We start from the raw sequence: 15904 nt of genomic DNA on the forward strand, positions 1-15904 counted from the left end.
ATAATATATTCTTTATTAGGAGGTTAAATTATAAATTTAGTCGAGAAAGTTAAAAGAACATTAAAATATTTACGAAAATATAATAAAATTCATTCATCATTTTACTTTTTTTTATTTATATATTTTATAAATAGTTTTAATTTTTTTATTATTACAATAATTTCTCATATTATAAGTCATTTAAAAATTTAAGTGTAATAATATTTCGTTCTAAGTATTTATTTTATGAAAAGTAAATAGTTTCGTCAAATTTTTATATTTTTGAAAAAGCTCTTTAGTGTTTTATATAGAAAATGTTATCAAATAAATTCTAATTATATGAGGACTATTTTGGAGTTTAGCTTTATTGTATATATATATATAACGGAAGCGCGCCTTCGTCTCTCCTATCGTAGTTCGAGCTTCGAGCCTCTCCTCTGAATTGTGTCCTCTCCTCGCTTCATTCGCGATCGCCGTCACCTCCGCCACCGCCCATCTCGTTGTACTCTCCCCACCCCATCCAAGGTGCGTATTCTGATCTGTTTAAGTTAGGGTACATGGTTGTTATTTTTTTCACTAGCGTTTTGGAATAAAGCTTGTTTTTTTCTTTAAGTAAAATTTTGTTATATTAGTAAGGAAGTAGTTCATTCTCGTATATTTCGAAACATTCTTTTTTAAAATTATTTTTTGTTTTTGTAAATTGGTTTAGAATTTTGTTGTCTACGTAGGAAATATGGAAATCATTAGGAAAGAAACAAGCACAATTTTTAGAAATAGAAAACTCAATGATTACGTTTACAAACTCAATTATTATTGATTTTTTTAGAAAAAATATTACTTTGTAGGATTTTAACCGATATAGCAAAATAGTTACAAAATATAGGGAACATGATCGTGGTAAATATTTTTGGAAGTTGTCATTTAAAATAATTTTCCTACTTTTTCGTGAAGATTATTATTAGGAATAAAAAAAACTAGCTGTGATATTTATTGAAACTAAGTAGATTAAAATAATTTTACGTTTCGCTTTCTTGATTCAAGCCTTATTATCACCCTAGGCTCTCAAATTCAAAATCTAATTCTTTATTCATTGATTCAGTCGAGCCCTAGGAAAGACGGAAGGAAACTTCCAATTTTTATTCGTTGTCCGAAGACCTCCCTCCTAAAACTCTCCGGTGGGGCCTTTCTCATAGATGGAAGATTCCCCATTCATTGAAGAAGGTAACCCCAGAGTTTTTTGACGAAGGTTAGGCCGCGAGGTCGAGTCACTTCGTCCCTCTCCCCGAGAGTTGACTTTGACCTCGTAAAACTACGAAAAAGATTGAAAGGGAATACAGAAGTCAAATCACACTACCGCGGAGTGGGCAACTGAGAGCTAACCTAGATTCTTCGCTCAATGAAAGTTTAGAGACTAAAGTCGACGAAATTATTATTATTATTATATTTTTTTTGGGTAGCAGAATCGGCTATTCCAAAAAAATCCCCCAACCATCCCCATGGAAGGATTTCCAATTACTATGCATTGAGGTGATGTTCTTTTACTAACTCACATAATACTCAGAAATTTGTGGATGCAATGGATCTCTCTCCATTCAGGCTTGATATTGATGAGTTGATCAATGAATTTGCAGAGGTAGTTCTGAAGTTATCATGTTTGTTACAACTTCCATATTAAAAAGATTTGTTAAATTTTGAAATTTTAACCCCTGATGATGTTTGGTGGTTTACAGTGTGGATTCACATCTTTTGGTGATATGAAGAAAGTATGGATTGGAAGAAAATTCACTTACATATTTGAGGCTGCTCCTTCTACCAACTTGGCCTTCTTTATGCAATCAATCTTTGCCCAATCAATCAGTAGGATCTCTCTCTTGCATTCATTTTTGCATTAAATTCTTGGCAATTTTGATATTTCTTATGAATTATGATGAACAAAGCTGGTGCTAGCTTCTTGTTTGTCTTGTTTGTGGAGTTGAGAAGAATTTCAATACTTCTGTATGCAATCAATTTATTCCCAATCAATTAGTAAGGTCTCCCATGATAAACTTGGTCGTTCATGCATTAATTTCTTGGCAACTTGATACTTCTTCTGAATTATGATGAACAAAGCTGGTGCTGGCTTCTTGTTTGTGGAATTAAGAAGAATTTTATTACTTCTTTTTACAGGTCACATGCGCAGTGCTGCTTCTTTGCCACACAGATTAGGTGGCCTTTATTGCCTTTACTGCCTTTATGAGACACAGCCCTTTAGACCCCCTTACAAAATCTACCTGTCTATTGGTATGAGTCTTCAAAGTTTTTAATATAAAAGCATTTTATTTCTTTAATAATTATCTGATAGATATGCGAGTTTCCCTCAGTCTGTTTGGTGGACATCTCTTGATTTCATCTTTACTTGTTCTTGTTTGGTTATTTTACGACGTTTCCACTTTTATAGGAGAGTTGAAGAAACTGAAGGAACTTGTTGTTGATGCAAAAGAAAATAATGTAAAAGTGGTATCTTTTGTGGTGAAAAGAATGTTAGAAAAGAACATGTTTCTCTTTGGATCTGTGGACATGAATGAGAGTGCTGCTTTGGAAACGGTGAATCAACTAACAGAATTGCAAAATGCTCGCGTTCAAGTAGCCTATAATAAGTATGTTCGAGAAACAAACAGTTCTTTTTATTCTAGATATATGTTGTGTTTGTTATGATATCTTTATAGCTTTCTTAATCGTTATCTTTGATGTAGGTTGTTTAATGATACTCCAATTGAAAATTATATCCATATGGACTTGGTAAGTAAAAGGTAACTTATATTTTAGTACCTTTTTAACTTGCAATATGAACTCTTGGAACTTTGTACATCAAAAGAGTTCCATGTTATTATCAACTGTTTATCTAGCCATTTCTTGAAATCTTCTTCACTCTTGAAAATGTAGGGGATGGAAGTTGGTTCAAATTTATTAACAAAGATGTCAACAGATTATTCAGAGGCCAAGAAACTTGCATTATATGGTAACTTCGTTCTTTCCAACCTGTTGTCTTTGTGACATTTGTGGTAATCATATTTTTCTATTACTGTTTATCTGACTACTTTTACCCACTTGTTTCTGTCTTTTGTGTTTTGGTACATAATTTATTTCTAAAGAAGCAAGTAAGATAGTGGATGTTCAGGACATAAAGCACATAGCAGAAGATGAGAAATTGATTGGAGATACGGTTGAAAAGATTGCTGAGGACTGGAACGTTCAGAGAGGAGTTTTTTATGAACAAACCGGACTCGACCAACAGCTTATTCCAGTCGAGGCAGATCAGCAGTTACTTGAAGATCACACCGATGTAAATTTTGATAAGGAACTCGAAAGAATGCTAACTGATGTTTAAACAAGGTACAGAGTCCTAATCCTTTAACTATAGCAAGTGGGCTTTTTGAACTGCCAAATTGTCTTGTTATGACATTTAGCTAGCTGAAGTCACATGAGATTGAAAAGAGAGATGAAACCCTCAATCACACACCCTTATTTCGCAATTCAGAGTTGTTTTCAATGAGGAAGGCCAAAGTTAAGCCTTCTAAGCCACAGTGAATGAAGCAGCATGTGCATTACATCAAATGGCTTTGCAGGCCTATTTATCTTGAAATGCCTCTTTACTTTGATCACTCCTTTGTACATCTTCAAATACTTCTCTTCTGAGATAGCTTTCAAGATTGTTTTTATTTCTGGTATTCTTTGAACAGGTATCTCCACTGAAAACCGACTCCAATCTAGAACATCGCTGAATGGTAACGAATAGTTATCAGAAATGATCACTGGAACACAACCGCCATAGATGGCTTCCACCACCCTCGGGCTTGCCACTTCATAGCCACTAGGGCAGAGACAAAACTTGCTTTCTCCAATCAATTTGGTGTAATTTTGGGTCTTAGGAAGGTATTCATGAACTTGAACTTCATTGTCCTTTTCCTTCCAATGCTTGATCAAAATCTTCCTGATGTATCCATGAGCTCCTCCAGCGAAGAAAGCTAGAATTGGGCGGCGTTCTGGTGGCTGGCCTAAGTCCGGTGGCCCTAACGTTCCAGGGTGGATGTTGATTTCTGGGAGTGGAATATCTATGTTGGGACGAAAGCCTTCTGTGATGTTCGCATTGCACACTACCCTGATGAAGTTCTTGAACAGTTGGGGGTTGGCATCTGAGATTTCTGGTGCCTTGAAATCACCGTTAGAAGTTAGGAGGAAGCGTTAGAAAAAGAAGAAACAAAGATTTGATAACTTGTAGAATCTTAATTCTTACCCAATCATGGCATGAAACCACAAAATGATCAGCACCATTGCTTCGGTTCCAATATGGATACCTGTTGGCAACAACTCGAATGTAATCAGTTGTCACACGGTGCATCCGATCACGGCTGTAGTCAGTAGGAGAAGTGATTGGCCTATAAATGAAATGAATGATGTTGGTGATACTCAAGGGAAGAAGAAATACATGAGCTTGATCAGGATGGCTGGCTCTAAAAGGACTCTTGCTGCAATCTAACTCATCTATAAATTGGCCTTCAATGGCATATATGCTATTCAATGGACCGTCATGGAACAGAGGCTGTTCTCCTTCTCTATAACTCCATACCTTGAACCTCTTGACCATTTCTATGTGGCTTCTGCATAACATTTTGGATATACTGTAAGCATATTGGTGGGAAATGACTTTTCTTTTGGATTATTGCTAATTAAGTGTACAGAAGAAATTTTAAAGAATTGCAACTATAGCAAAATCTATCAGTTGTAACCTCTATCACTGATAGGTTTCTACTAGTGATATGGTCCATTACCGATAGACTTAGAGAACTAGACGTAATTTTTGTTATATTTGCAATTCTTTTTCAATGTGATATCTCTTAAAATACTGAGTTGGATTGCTATATTTGCAATTGTCCCTCTAGCCAAATATTTATTAATAGTAATAACTCAAATGTTATTTAATATTTTTAATGTTTGTTCCTTTTTCCATTTTCTGTAGGTAAAGGAAAACTCAACTGATGAAAAGCATAAGGATTTCTGTAAATGGGGCCTCTGGGAATGTAAGTTTCTTTCTTCTCTGATGTGAAGTTTTTCCACAGAACTGCCTTTCGGATGGACGCTCGAGCTTCAGCCAAGCTTGCTTCAATCATCTTCAAATTCATCTTCTTCTTCTGCTCCATAAACCTCAAAATGAAAACTGAAAAAAAGAAAATTTGACTACAGCAAAAACACTAAAGAAAGAAAGGAGAGCCTTTTTTTGTCCATTCTTACTCTGATGATTATAGCTTTCATGGGTTTGTTGCCTTCTCTCATGGAGTTTATGGGAAAGATAGAAGAAGCTAATGGAAAAGCTTTAGTTGCTTGTGACAGGTCCAACAATGGTGGAACAGAAAAAAACTGAAGGTAAAAAAGAAGAAGAAGACTTGTTGGCAGTAGCAAGCAATAGAGACGGCAGCTGAAGCTTGCCATGGCCAAACTCTTCCTTTCAAGCTCTTTCTCTTAGCTTTTTTTCCTTTTTAAGTGCTAAATGAAAGAGAAACTGAAGAGATTGCCAGTAGAAAAAGGTTTGAATTTCGTCATTGTTCCTCCAAAATCGATGTAATTGAATTCAAAAGAGTTATTAATTAATGCATTTTGTTGAATACTATGGTGCAAACGTTGCTTGGAAAAAGTGATGCTTGTAGACACCGGTACCTTAATTATAATTTTCTTGAGTTCTTAGATTTAAAACCTTGGTTTAATGTAATTTATAAATTTACGATTATCTAGTTGTGCGTTTTGTTTATGCAAGGGTGGAAGATACGAATATAGTTTCATGTTAAATTATATATCATCATGGAGGTATAAAAAATTATTGGACTATCTTATTTACTTCACTTTTACGTTTAAGAATTAATATATAAATACGGATTATTGAGTTAAAAGTGAAGTCTATTAAATTAAGAAAAAAAAAAAAGAGACAGTTTCCCTCTCTGGGAGAAAATTGATTAACTAAATGACTTTCTTTAAACTCAATTATGAAATAATGATTAATAATGATAATAATCTTAAAGATTTCCTTCAAGTGGAACTGAAAGTTAGGATCTTGGATCACAAACTTCTTGATATTGCCCCCAACTTTAATTGGACTTCAAGCAATGTGTAGAGATCCACCAAAATTCTAAGGAGAGAGGTTACAATGCTATTGAATATTATTGTCTTTGGAAATTGAACCTTTTTATAAATATGGTTTTTTTTTCATCAAACTATGCTTAGTTTTTCATTGATATTTTTCACAAATAAACTAATTAATAATTGGATTTGTGAGTTAAGAAATTGGAATCAAAATTCACTCCATTTCTAACTAGAAACCTCTTCTGCTATACTGAAAAAAAAAAGTACATTCTTTTTATTATTATTGTGGACGTCACAAGTCACTTGTTTATATGAGATGCATAGATTCACTATAACATTAATCTTGTTTGTGGTCACATCCTTTTTTGGAAGTGACACTAAACTCCAAACCGATAACTATAAAAACTTCGAGAGTCAATAAGGGCTGTTTGGGACTAGAATTATATAAGACTATAATAGTTAAAGGTAAATACTATTTAAAAGTTTTCAATTAATTACAGTAAACCGTATTTCAAAACCCCCATTTGCTACAGTTTTTACTATTTTACATTCATCGTTTTTAAGAAAAATTTCTACCCCAAACACGGACTATTTTAATCCAACTATACTAATCTAAGATTATAATAACGAACTTCTCGCTCCAAACATCCCTAAGTGATTTGCAATAATTATCATTTGAACTAATTAACTCATTGGACACTTTAGTCTCATTTATTCAATAAATGACCAATCGACATATTGTTTGACACCTAAAATAACCTTATATCCTCGTAGAACTCAAGGACATAGTTGTACAACCTATTGGGCAGATCCTTAGGTAGTATAATTATTAACCAGAAACAAAAGAAATATTCATTACAAATATTAACAAGAAATAAAAGAGCTCTTTGAAAGAGGAAAAAAAAAGGTGAAAAAGAAAGGTAACATGGATCAAGCAGGGAATACCCATAAGTGACAGTTGAAAACAGACACTTCAATTGAAATACCATGCCACAACTCTATATTACATCTTCATCTCTCAGTAAATATTGGTCAAATTGGACCACCTTTAGCAGCTATATGCACATATCTCCCATACAAGAAACAAAAAAAAGAACGAGTTAGATTGTAAATTTGGTCCATGGTTTAAAAAAAGTTTGCAATTTAATCCTAAGGTTTCTGGGACTAATTTAGCGCGTTGTAGATTCTTATTCAAGACTTGTATCATTCGATGATGTCATGTGAACCGCTAGAAACATGTGAAGTTTATATGGTTAATCCAATAACAAAAGTTTCGTTGGGGAACTGGAGCAAGCTACCCTGAGACAAACAAGAAATTTGATTCGGAACTATTATACGTCCAAGGTCCAATATCGAAATAATTTCAAAGGTTTTTCTTGACTTTGTCGGTTTCTACAAATAATTTGAAATGCCTCGACTTTTTTAGAATGTCTTAGTCAAATAAGCAATTATTATAACCATATGAACTATTTTTTAGGTATTTTCAAATCATAAAAAATAAATTTTGACTTTTAAAATTATTGGAACTAAATTCTAACTTTCTCCATACAATAGGACTAAATTTAACATTTAACCAAAAACAAAGTTATTCGTCAGATTTTCAATATAAACATTCAAAATCCAAAATATGGAACATTGGAGATTTCTACTCAATTTTCCTATGTTTGGATGTTCTAAACAGTTGTCTTTTTTTCTATATGTCTATACTACTGCACTAGAAGAATTTTTTCTTCAGGTGAAATTTGATTCTTAACCTTTTCCATCTGCTTTTCTCCAGCATTGGATGCAAACTGAGAATGTAATCTGGCATAAAGTCATGCCGAGTCAATACACCAACCACGGGCGATCTCTGCGATAAGGCAGACAAGTTAGCATTGACATAAAAGTTCATCTGAATAGAAAATCTTTTCCAAAAACCAAAACTTTCAAAACAGAGAAATAAAGATGTTGACATCCTCTTAATATATCTAGAAAATTTCAAGTTGAAGATGAGGGACTACAGCCAAATAAAGCAATTTTGTATTCGTACTTTATCAGATTGGAAAAGTTACAAGTAATTTACTCACCCCAGGGACCTTGGGTATCACCAACATGTGTCTTAAACCAGTTTCTCGAAAAATTTCAAGAGCCTTTGCAAGTGACGTGGTCTCCAAGACAGTACAAGGTGAAGGATTAGCAAACGGATGTAGATCAATGAACATCTCCATCTCTTCATCAGTCAATTGTACATCTTCAATCCTTTCAACATAACCCGAACCCATCTTTGCGAAATCATCAGCTGAGAATAGCTTACAAGGATCTTGTATTTCCGATCCTGGTATTGGAACGGACAAGAAAGCTTTCTTCTTTAACAACATGATAAGGTGGGTTCTGAGAACTAGACCATATAAAATAGGGAATTCGGAGAAAGGAGGTTCGTCAATGATGGGAAATCCATGATGGCTCGTCATACGGAGAACGTTTACTACATTGCAAACCTTCTCAATGCCATTCAATAATTGAAGTGGACTCGTTAATACATCAGCAACTTTGAGCTGCCTCATGTATGGCTCAACATGGCCTTCTAGATAAGGAAATCCTTTCGCTTTCATGATCAAGTTATATATATTACTGTTGAAAGCATCAGCTACGGTCTTGGAAATAAGAAGAACCAACATTATTAAAGGCAACAACAACAAATTATTGGTCAATTCAAGCATAATAACACAGAGAGAAACTGTTGTCCTCATCGTCCCCCCGAGAAATGAAGCAGCGCCTAATATGGCAAAGAAGCCATGGCTTAGGTTCGTGTGTGGACCGACAACCATTCCGACGAAACGACCATAAGAAGCTCCAGTCACAATAACAGGGACAAACAAGCCAACAGGAGCAACTGTCCCATAACTTAGAATGCTCAAGGAAAAACAGGTAACAAAAAATGTGAGCATTGATGACAACTGGAACTCGGAGTCCGTGTCCTTGCTAAAGAGATTTTTTATGGCATCATCATTGGTGTTAAATATGAGACTTGCAAGATCATTGTAGTGATCAGGAGCACACTGAAACTTCTTGAAGTTACCAGATCGACCTATGGTAGGACAAATTTCTCGAGCACTTGATGGGCAAGGTTGGCACGACGCGAACCATGGTAATCCAAAAAGAAGGAAGGATGTGAAAATTGAGACCGTGCAAGCCAGTAAAATTTTGTAAATAATACCTTTCCTGGAGAGAAAAATGTTCACAATGAGAATGAAGCATTTCGCTTCATTTCCAAATAATTGAAACTTGAAACGACAAGAGAAAGGGAACTCACTCGTGTATGAAATTATAAATGCGAAGAAATTTGTTCAAAAGAAAATTATATAAGCTTCCAAGTATGCCTCCAATAAAAGCAAGAACAAGCACAGGAGGTAGATCTTCAAGGTGATATGTAGGAAAGTCTGAGTAGGTATCAAATATTATAAGTCCCCCTTTACCAAATAATCCACATAATCCATTTAAACACATGTCAATCAGTGAGCGTAGTACCACAGCAACTACAGCCGTTGTGAAAAACGATCGCCACAGAAGAGCACTTCTCCACCTGTGACAATAATCAACCCATGGAGGTCAATCAAATATGCTAACACAGAATTTGCAGCTCCTAATATATAGAATGCGTGCAATTTAAATCACTATAAAGAAATGGATAACAATGTCAGATAACGGACTTGAAAAAGAACAATTTATGCAGCTCATGGCTACAACTTCTTCCATATTTTGCAAATGTTCTGAAGAAAGTTGTACATCATTTTAGGGTCAAAAGATTGAAAATTAAGAAGATCCAATGCTATAGAAATTTCAAATCTACAAAGGATATGGTTTTTCATTTCTTTTTTAGATAACCCTTCGGCTTCTTTTGTTTATCCTCTTAGTGTACCCTCACTAATTTCTTGTGAGGATAGGCTCCCCAAAAGCAAGCTCCGGAGACACCAAGGATTTTCAAATAATAAAAGTTTCTACTTTGGAATTGAACCTAAGAACTTGAAAGGTATCTCCCAACATTCCAAGATCTTAAGAGGTTGTGTCCTTATCATAATCAAACGTTAACATTATTAGAGAAAATGCAAAATTGTTGAGTTATTCCAAGATAAAACAAGCCTTTTTGACATAGAGAAGGGGTCATGATCATACATAACATGCATAAAAAATAAACTGAAAAGATGTCCATTGAAGGAGCATGGAAAAGGGATCGAGAAAAAATGGTCAGCCTTTATACATACCAGGATGCCATCTCTTCAAAAGCAAATAACACACCACCAACAGGAGCACGAAAAGAAGCAGCTATTCCAGCAGCAGCTCCACATGTTACAAGATCCCGCCTATCTCGATCATTCTTGAGAAGGTATAGCCATCTCCATGTTGAGCCAAATATTTTGAAACCCCCCTGACCTACCAAGGATGCAACGCATGCCCCTGTATGTACCATAGGCCCAGCTTTTCCAACAATCATCGATGATGACACAATAGAAATGCTGCCAACGATCTGCAATCAAACCAATGTTTCATGAGACTCCAGCTTCAAAAGGAAGGATCGTTCATAGCAGGCAAGACTACGGTATTTAAAGCTCTCGAAATCCAAACCATTTAACAAGTCGGCTGCAGTTTTAAGGCCTCAACATTACGAGGTTAGTCACAAAAAATATCCTCAAACCAAGCATCCAGTTTTAACAAGAGTTGGAGTGAAATTGAGAGGCAGCACAGAGCAATTAATTATATTCCTTAAACTCAAGAAAGAATGTATAAGGAATTTTTTCACCTTCACTAACAGCGTCCGAGGCGATAGTATTCCAGGGGCATCCACGCCATTCAGATAAGCCTTTACTTCTGGTATACCTGAGCCAGCTGCTTGGGGACAGATCAATGCCGTAATGACAGATGCGAATAGGGTGAGAACTAAATTGGAAACAGAGAAAACAAGAAAAGCCATCCCATACCTGAAAAAACTTTCAGATTTCCATCAATATCTAGGAAAAATGTTTGGCTTCCCTTTAACACAGTTTTTCTTTCAAAACTCAGAGCTTAAGCCAGATAACATGCATATTTGTTGGCTAAATTTCTTTGACTACAAGAATGTTTGGGTGAGGAATTCAAACAACTAAATTCCCATGCAAAAAATAGTAAAGGCGGCTTTGAGGCTTTTCTTCTTAAAGAGGCAATGAGTGACTAAAAAACATTTTTAAAATTCTAAATTGGTACGACCAAGTCCTGCAAATATGAGTCATATGACTGCCTTATTAAAGTGCAAAAAGAAAATTCATCCCCATAATTCACTTAATCAAAAATTCTAAAAGAATATCTTTATCATCATTACTAGTACTATTATCATTAATAGGATTGCTTTATACTAAAATATTTTGCCTCTGATGTTTTTAAGGTCATAACAATAAAAGTAGTCCTTGTTCGCTTGTTGGGCCTTTTTGTTGCATGCCTTGTCAAAAGATGGAGGAAGACCTTGATCATCTTTTTTGGGATTGCCAGTATCCGCAGGCTGTGGTGAAGCTTTTTTTTTGTAGGAGTTGGGTGTTAGTTCGTGCGACGATAATTGAGGAGTTCCTCCTCCATCTGCCCTTTAGAGAGAAGGAGGCTTTATGACTTGCATGGGTGTGTGCTATTTTGTGGTGGGGGGAAAGGAACGATCAGGTGTTTTGTGGTAGGGAAAAGGATCAAACAAAGGTTTGGTCTTTGATTAGATTTCACGTCTCCCTTCGGACTTATATTTCAAAGACTTTTTGCAACTATTCCATTGGTAACATTTTACTCGGTTGGACCCTCTTTTAGTCTGGGTGTTTTGGTGTGATCTTTTTTGTATGTCCTTGTATTCTTTTATTTTTTTCTCAATGAAATTGTTATTTCTATCCAAAATAAATTAAAAAAAAAAAAAAAAGTAGTCCTAATTCAAGTTGTCACACCTCATATCTTAAGCTAGGAAGTAGGAAAATCACAATTATTTTTCTAATCATTAAACGAAGCACAATTTTAAGTCTCCATTGTTTTCACAAATGCAGAAATGCATGCTTCTTCTATGAGAGGCATAAGCCTCTTTATGCTTCAACGAAGGCGTATGTCTCGAGACTAAAACTTAGAATTTTGCCTCAAGTTGTAAGCCCCAATAGCTTTTGAAACATTTGTTCCCCTGAGATGACTACTGGAAGACCAAGACACACATTTCCTAGTAACATCAACCATATTTCTATTTGAGCCAAATTCCACTAAAACAAATAGAAAATATTGCAAAGATTTTAAGCAACAGAAGCACACAAGAAGAAGAAAAGTGAAGTGAGTACCTGCCCTCGAGCATCATATTCGAAGTGACCACAAACTTCTTCCCTGCAATATTCTCCACCGCCAGGTTATTAAAAAATCCAACAAGACCCATAATCAAACCAATCAAGAAGCATGAAAGCCACTTCATAACCAAGTATTGAAATATCTGGAAATCCCCACGACTCCTCCAATCTTGCATGAAGCACTCATTATCAAAAATCCTAAAACAAACAAGCCAACATGAAGTTTTAACAAAACCCCACATCAATAACATACTCAAGAACCCTGAGAAACAAAAACCCCATAAGCCAAATAATCAACAGGAAACCAACCAAGCTCAATCCTCATCAAAACCATTTGAATTCACAACCCAAAAGAGGGGAAAAGAAGAAAACTCAAACTCACTCGTAATCAAGGCTCTCAATGGGGCAAACATTAGCTCCAACAATAGCAACCTGTGAGGAAGAATTGGCAAGCGATTTCTGAGCAAGCAAGGGAGTGATGATGGATTCTTCATCGCCATTGGATGAATCGGCAAGTGCCATCGACAACTTTCCTCTTTATAATGTCCTTTTTTTTCTTTCAGAAGGGTCTTGTTTTCTTCTCTGACACTGTGAAAAATCGGTCTCGCAATTGGTTGATTGGAGGAAGATTTTTTTGTATCTATTTCATTAAACGTAACGTACCCTTTTCCCTATCTGTCTTGTCTTACTCGTTTCAATGGAGAATAGATAAAAGCTTGACAGCTTTCTGAGTCATGAACAAAAAAAATTCTCAAATTTCCTAGTTCCCTCGTTTTGTGATTTCAAGATGAAACAGCCAGATGATAAAAATTTCTAAAAAAACATATTTTTCTGAATAAAGAAAACAAATGGTTGAGTATTTAATATTTGCAGATGAAGTTTTGGCTTAAATAACCAAATCCTTGACTCATTAGGACTCTTTAGTCCTTCAAAAAGAAATAAATAATAATCAAAGGAAAATTATAACCTTTAATTTAGAACTTCGTATGACTTAAAATTTCAAACTAATGGATTTATTTTTTGAGAAAAATGTTATCTTTAACCTAAAAAGTTCACAATTTTAAGCTTCAAACAGTTTGTTTTTACCATTATAATTTTCACTATTATCATTCATTAATTTGAAGCACTAATATTAAATGTTGGGAAGTTTCAATATTTTCAATAAAATTAGATTTGTTTCATAAATGTTATATCTTTTTTCTTAAAATTAGATTTGAAAGATATATTTTATTTTGGTTAGATCCGAAAGTTCATATTTTTACACAAGATTATCCCTTTAGTCTTAGACTAGATTTTCTTTTTTAGATTCGTTTGGATTTGGAACTTCTAAATCTAAAGAAATTTGTTATAATAAATTTGTAACTAATCAGCTTAATAAAAAAAAGTTTTTGTCTAGATCTTTTAAAGTATACTTCGAAAATTTCAGTCATTCGTAATTTCATACATTTATAATTATAAATATCGGTATTAAAGGTCATGATTATCCACATTTCCGTAAAACGACCAACCATTTTTATTTCAATCTCATCCAATAACAATGCAACAAGAAATGAAAGAAGAAGAAAAAAGAACAGACATTTGCCAATTTACTATACATTGATCCTTTGTCTTTTCCTCTATGTCTATATCCCAACAAAAACCATTCATATATATTATTTTTAGTTTTAGGTTAAAAGTTGTTGTGTATTGGTCTTAGATGGTTCATTCCATTTTGGCATCTTTCTCTTTATCTATCCATATTTGATTCTTCAACTTCATCTCAATCCCCAATTCATTCAAGAGTACAATTTTTATTCATATACTACACTTTTTTTTTCTAAATTAAAAAATCCAACATCCCCTAAATTTATTCCATTTTGACATTTATACAACTTGACTAACTTCTTCGTATTAAAGTTTATATATATGTACGTACGTGTGTATTATATAAAAAACATGAACTTGAAGAAGATTTATCAAAAAAGAAGTGTTTTGTATCATTACTTTACAAGACTAAGTCTAAAGGATACTAAAACCTACAAAAGGATCCGAGTATCGGTTGAGTAATGGAACAATATTAAGAAAGAAAATAAAAACTTAGGGTAGGTGAAGGAAGGGAAAGCAATGAGTTTTTTCTTTGGGTTATTTGACAAACTTTGTCCACAATTAATGGCCAACCTATTTTGGAAAATGATGCAACGTAAAAACTAAAAAGCAATTTTTTTTTTAATGAAAAGACATGGGAAAAAAAAAGAAAAAAAAAAAAGCATTTTTATCATTACACTTCCCTACCAAAAAATTAAAAAAAAAATGTAAAGTCAGAAAATAATTGTAGAGAGAGGTAAGAAAATGGATGATAAATCCATTAATTCAACCTATATATACATTAATGATTTAATATATATATAGACTATTTGTTAGCTTTTTTTTTTAAGGATAATGTCAACAGTGATAGAAAACTCATAGATAATGACATTTTACTTTCTTTAAAAATATTTTCAATAATTTTGTTATTTAAAATAATTAATACTTTTTTAAATTAATTATCTGAAGTAGAAAGATACATTCATACTAACATTTTCATAAATTTACAATGATAATTATAAAATATTTATAACAAAATGGAGTTAGTAGAATTAAGGTAGTAACTAAACTTAGACTACATGTTAGTAGATTTTATTTTGAAAATGTTTTTAAATATAATATAAAATAGTGAGTGTATGGTCAATTTCTCTTTTAACAATGTTTGTATTTAATACATAATTTATAGAGATTTAATCTATGATGTAACTCTAATTGTGTTGTTATAAATATGTTAATTATACCCAAGTAATTAACATTATTTATGAGTTTCTATTTGTTCATTTATTGTTACATAGTCATTGATTTTTGCAAAGTCACAACCAATGCAATAAGAGTAATCATTATGTAATAATTTAATAAAAAAAAAAATTAAAACCTAACTTTCAAAAATCTTCAAACTTATTCAAATGGTAAAATTGTACTCTAAAACTTATATAATTGTACAAATTGTATTCATTGTATAAGTTAATAGTTCAAAATTTATTATTTACTGATCTAGTTTTCACAATCGTTATAAGTTTAAGGGACTAATTTTAACACTATTAAATGTTTAGGGATTTAATTGTTTTTAATGAAAGATTAAGAGTGTAATTGCAATTGTGTGAAATAGTTACTTTTTACTTATAAAATAGTTCTCTCAGAGTTGAGGTTTTTTCAAGTGCATCTACTTCCATTTACACAAAATGAAGATCACTTTGTAAATCTTCATCATGTTTTATATTAGAAAATTGATACTCTTAAACTTTAAGTATATTATTGTAGTTTAAGCTATGAATTTTACTTTTATAAGAGCTTATTAGAATATTAACCAAATTGAACAAAAAAAACAACATTAACGTGAAGAGAAAAATGTTTCATATCTCATTGTTATAGATTTAAGAAATTGTCAAAGAATTGTTCGATCATTTCTTTTCAACCCAAAAGAGGTCTAGTGTGTTGCTAAC

General features: G+C 33.4%; 3 protein-coding genes across 15 annotated transcripts; 1 reads left to right on the forward strand and 2 right to left on the reverse strand.

Moving 5' to 3' along the window:
• Positions 1-1107: 1107 nt before the first annotated feature.
• On the forward strand, positions 1108-5618 carry LOC103496883 (uncharacterized). 13 transcript variants are annotated; one of them, XR_007821017.1, is made up of 10 exons: positions 1320-1612; positions 1710-1836; positions 2146-2259; positions 2417-2615; positions 2712-2757; positions 2902-2977; positions 3111-3351; positions 3699-4639; positions 4976-5036; positions 5334-5618. XR_007821017.1 is itself a non-coding variant. In XM_008458917.3 (8 exons), exons 1-7 carry the CDS (start codon positions 1556-1558, stop codon positions 3344-3346), a joined length of 855 nt encoding a protein of 284 aa, XP_008457139.2. In that variant the 5' UTR covers positions 1108-1555; the 3' UTR covers positions 3347-3351; positions 4976-5618. The 13 variants fall into 13 exon arrangements, 3 of the variants coding, with proteins under 3 accessions (XP_008457139.2, XP_008457155.2, XP_050940782.1); XR_007821018.1 differs by having other exon boundaries at positions 5347-5618; XR_007821014.1 differs by having other exon boundaries at positions 3699-3891.
• LOC103496875 (probable glycosyltransferase At3g42180) lies at positions 3505-4616 on the reverse strand. The gene is made up of 2 exons (XM_008458910.3): positions 4253-4616; positions 3505-4167 (listed from the first exon to the last, which is right to left on the reverse strand). Exons 1-2 carry the CDS (start codon positions 4601-4603, stop codon positions 3505-3507), a joined length of 1014 nt encoding a protein of 337 aa, XP_008457132.3. The 5' UTR covers positions 4604-4616.
• A 2040-nt stretch (positions 5619-7658) lies between the features above and the next one.
• LOC103496902 (putative chloride channel-like protein CLC-g) lies at positions 7659-13223 on the reverse strand. The gene is made up of 7 exons (XM_008458943.3): positions 12781-13223; positions 12396-12596; positions 10868-11045; positions 10332-10594; positions 9383-9652; positions 8157-9291; positions 7659-7939 (listed from the first exon to the last, which is right to left on the reverse strand). Exons 1-7 carry the CDS (start codon positions 12918-12920, stop codon positions 7805-7807), a joined length of 2322 nt encoding a protein of 773 aa, XP_008457165.1. The 5' UTR covers positions 12921-13223; the 3' UTR covers positions 7659-7804.
• Between the last annotated feature and the right edge of the window lie 2681 nt (positions 13224-15904).

Source organism: Cucumis melo, chromosome 5, assembly GCF_025177605.1.
Source record: "Cucumis melo cultivar AY chromosome 5, USDA_Cmelo_AY_1.0, whole genome shotgun sequence".
Lineage (NCBI taxonomy): Eukaryota > Viridiplantae > Streptophyta > Magnoliopsida > Cucurbitales > Cucurbitaceae > Cucumis > Cucumis melo.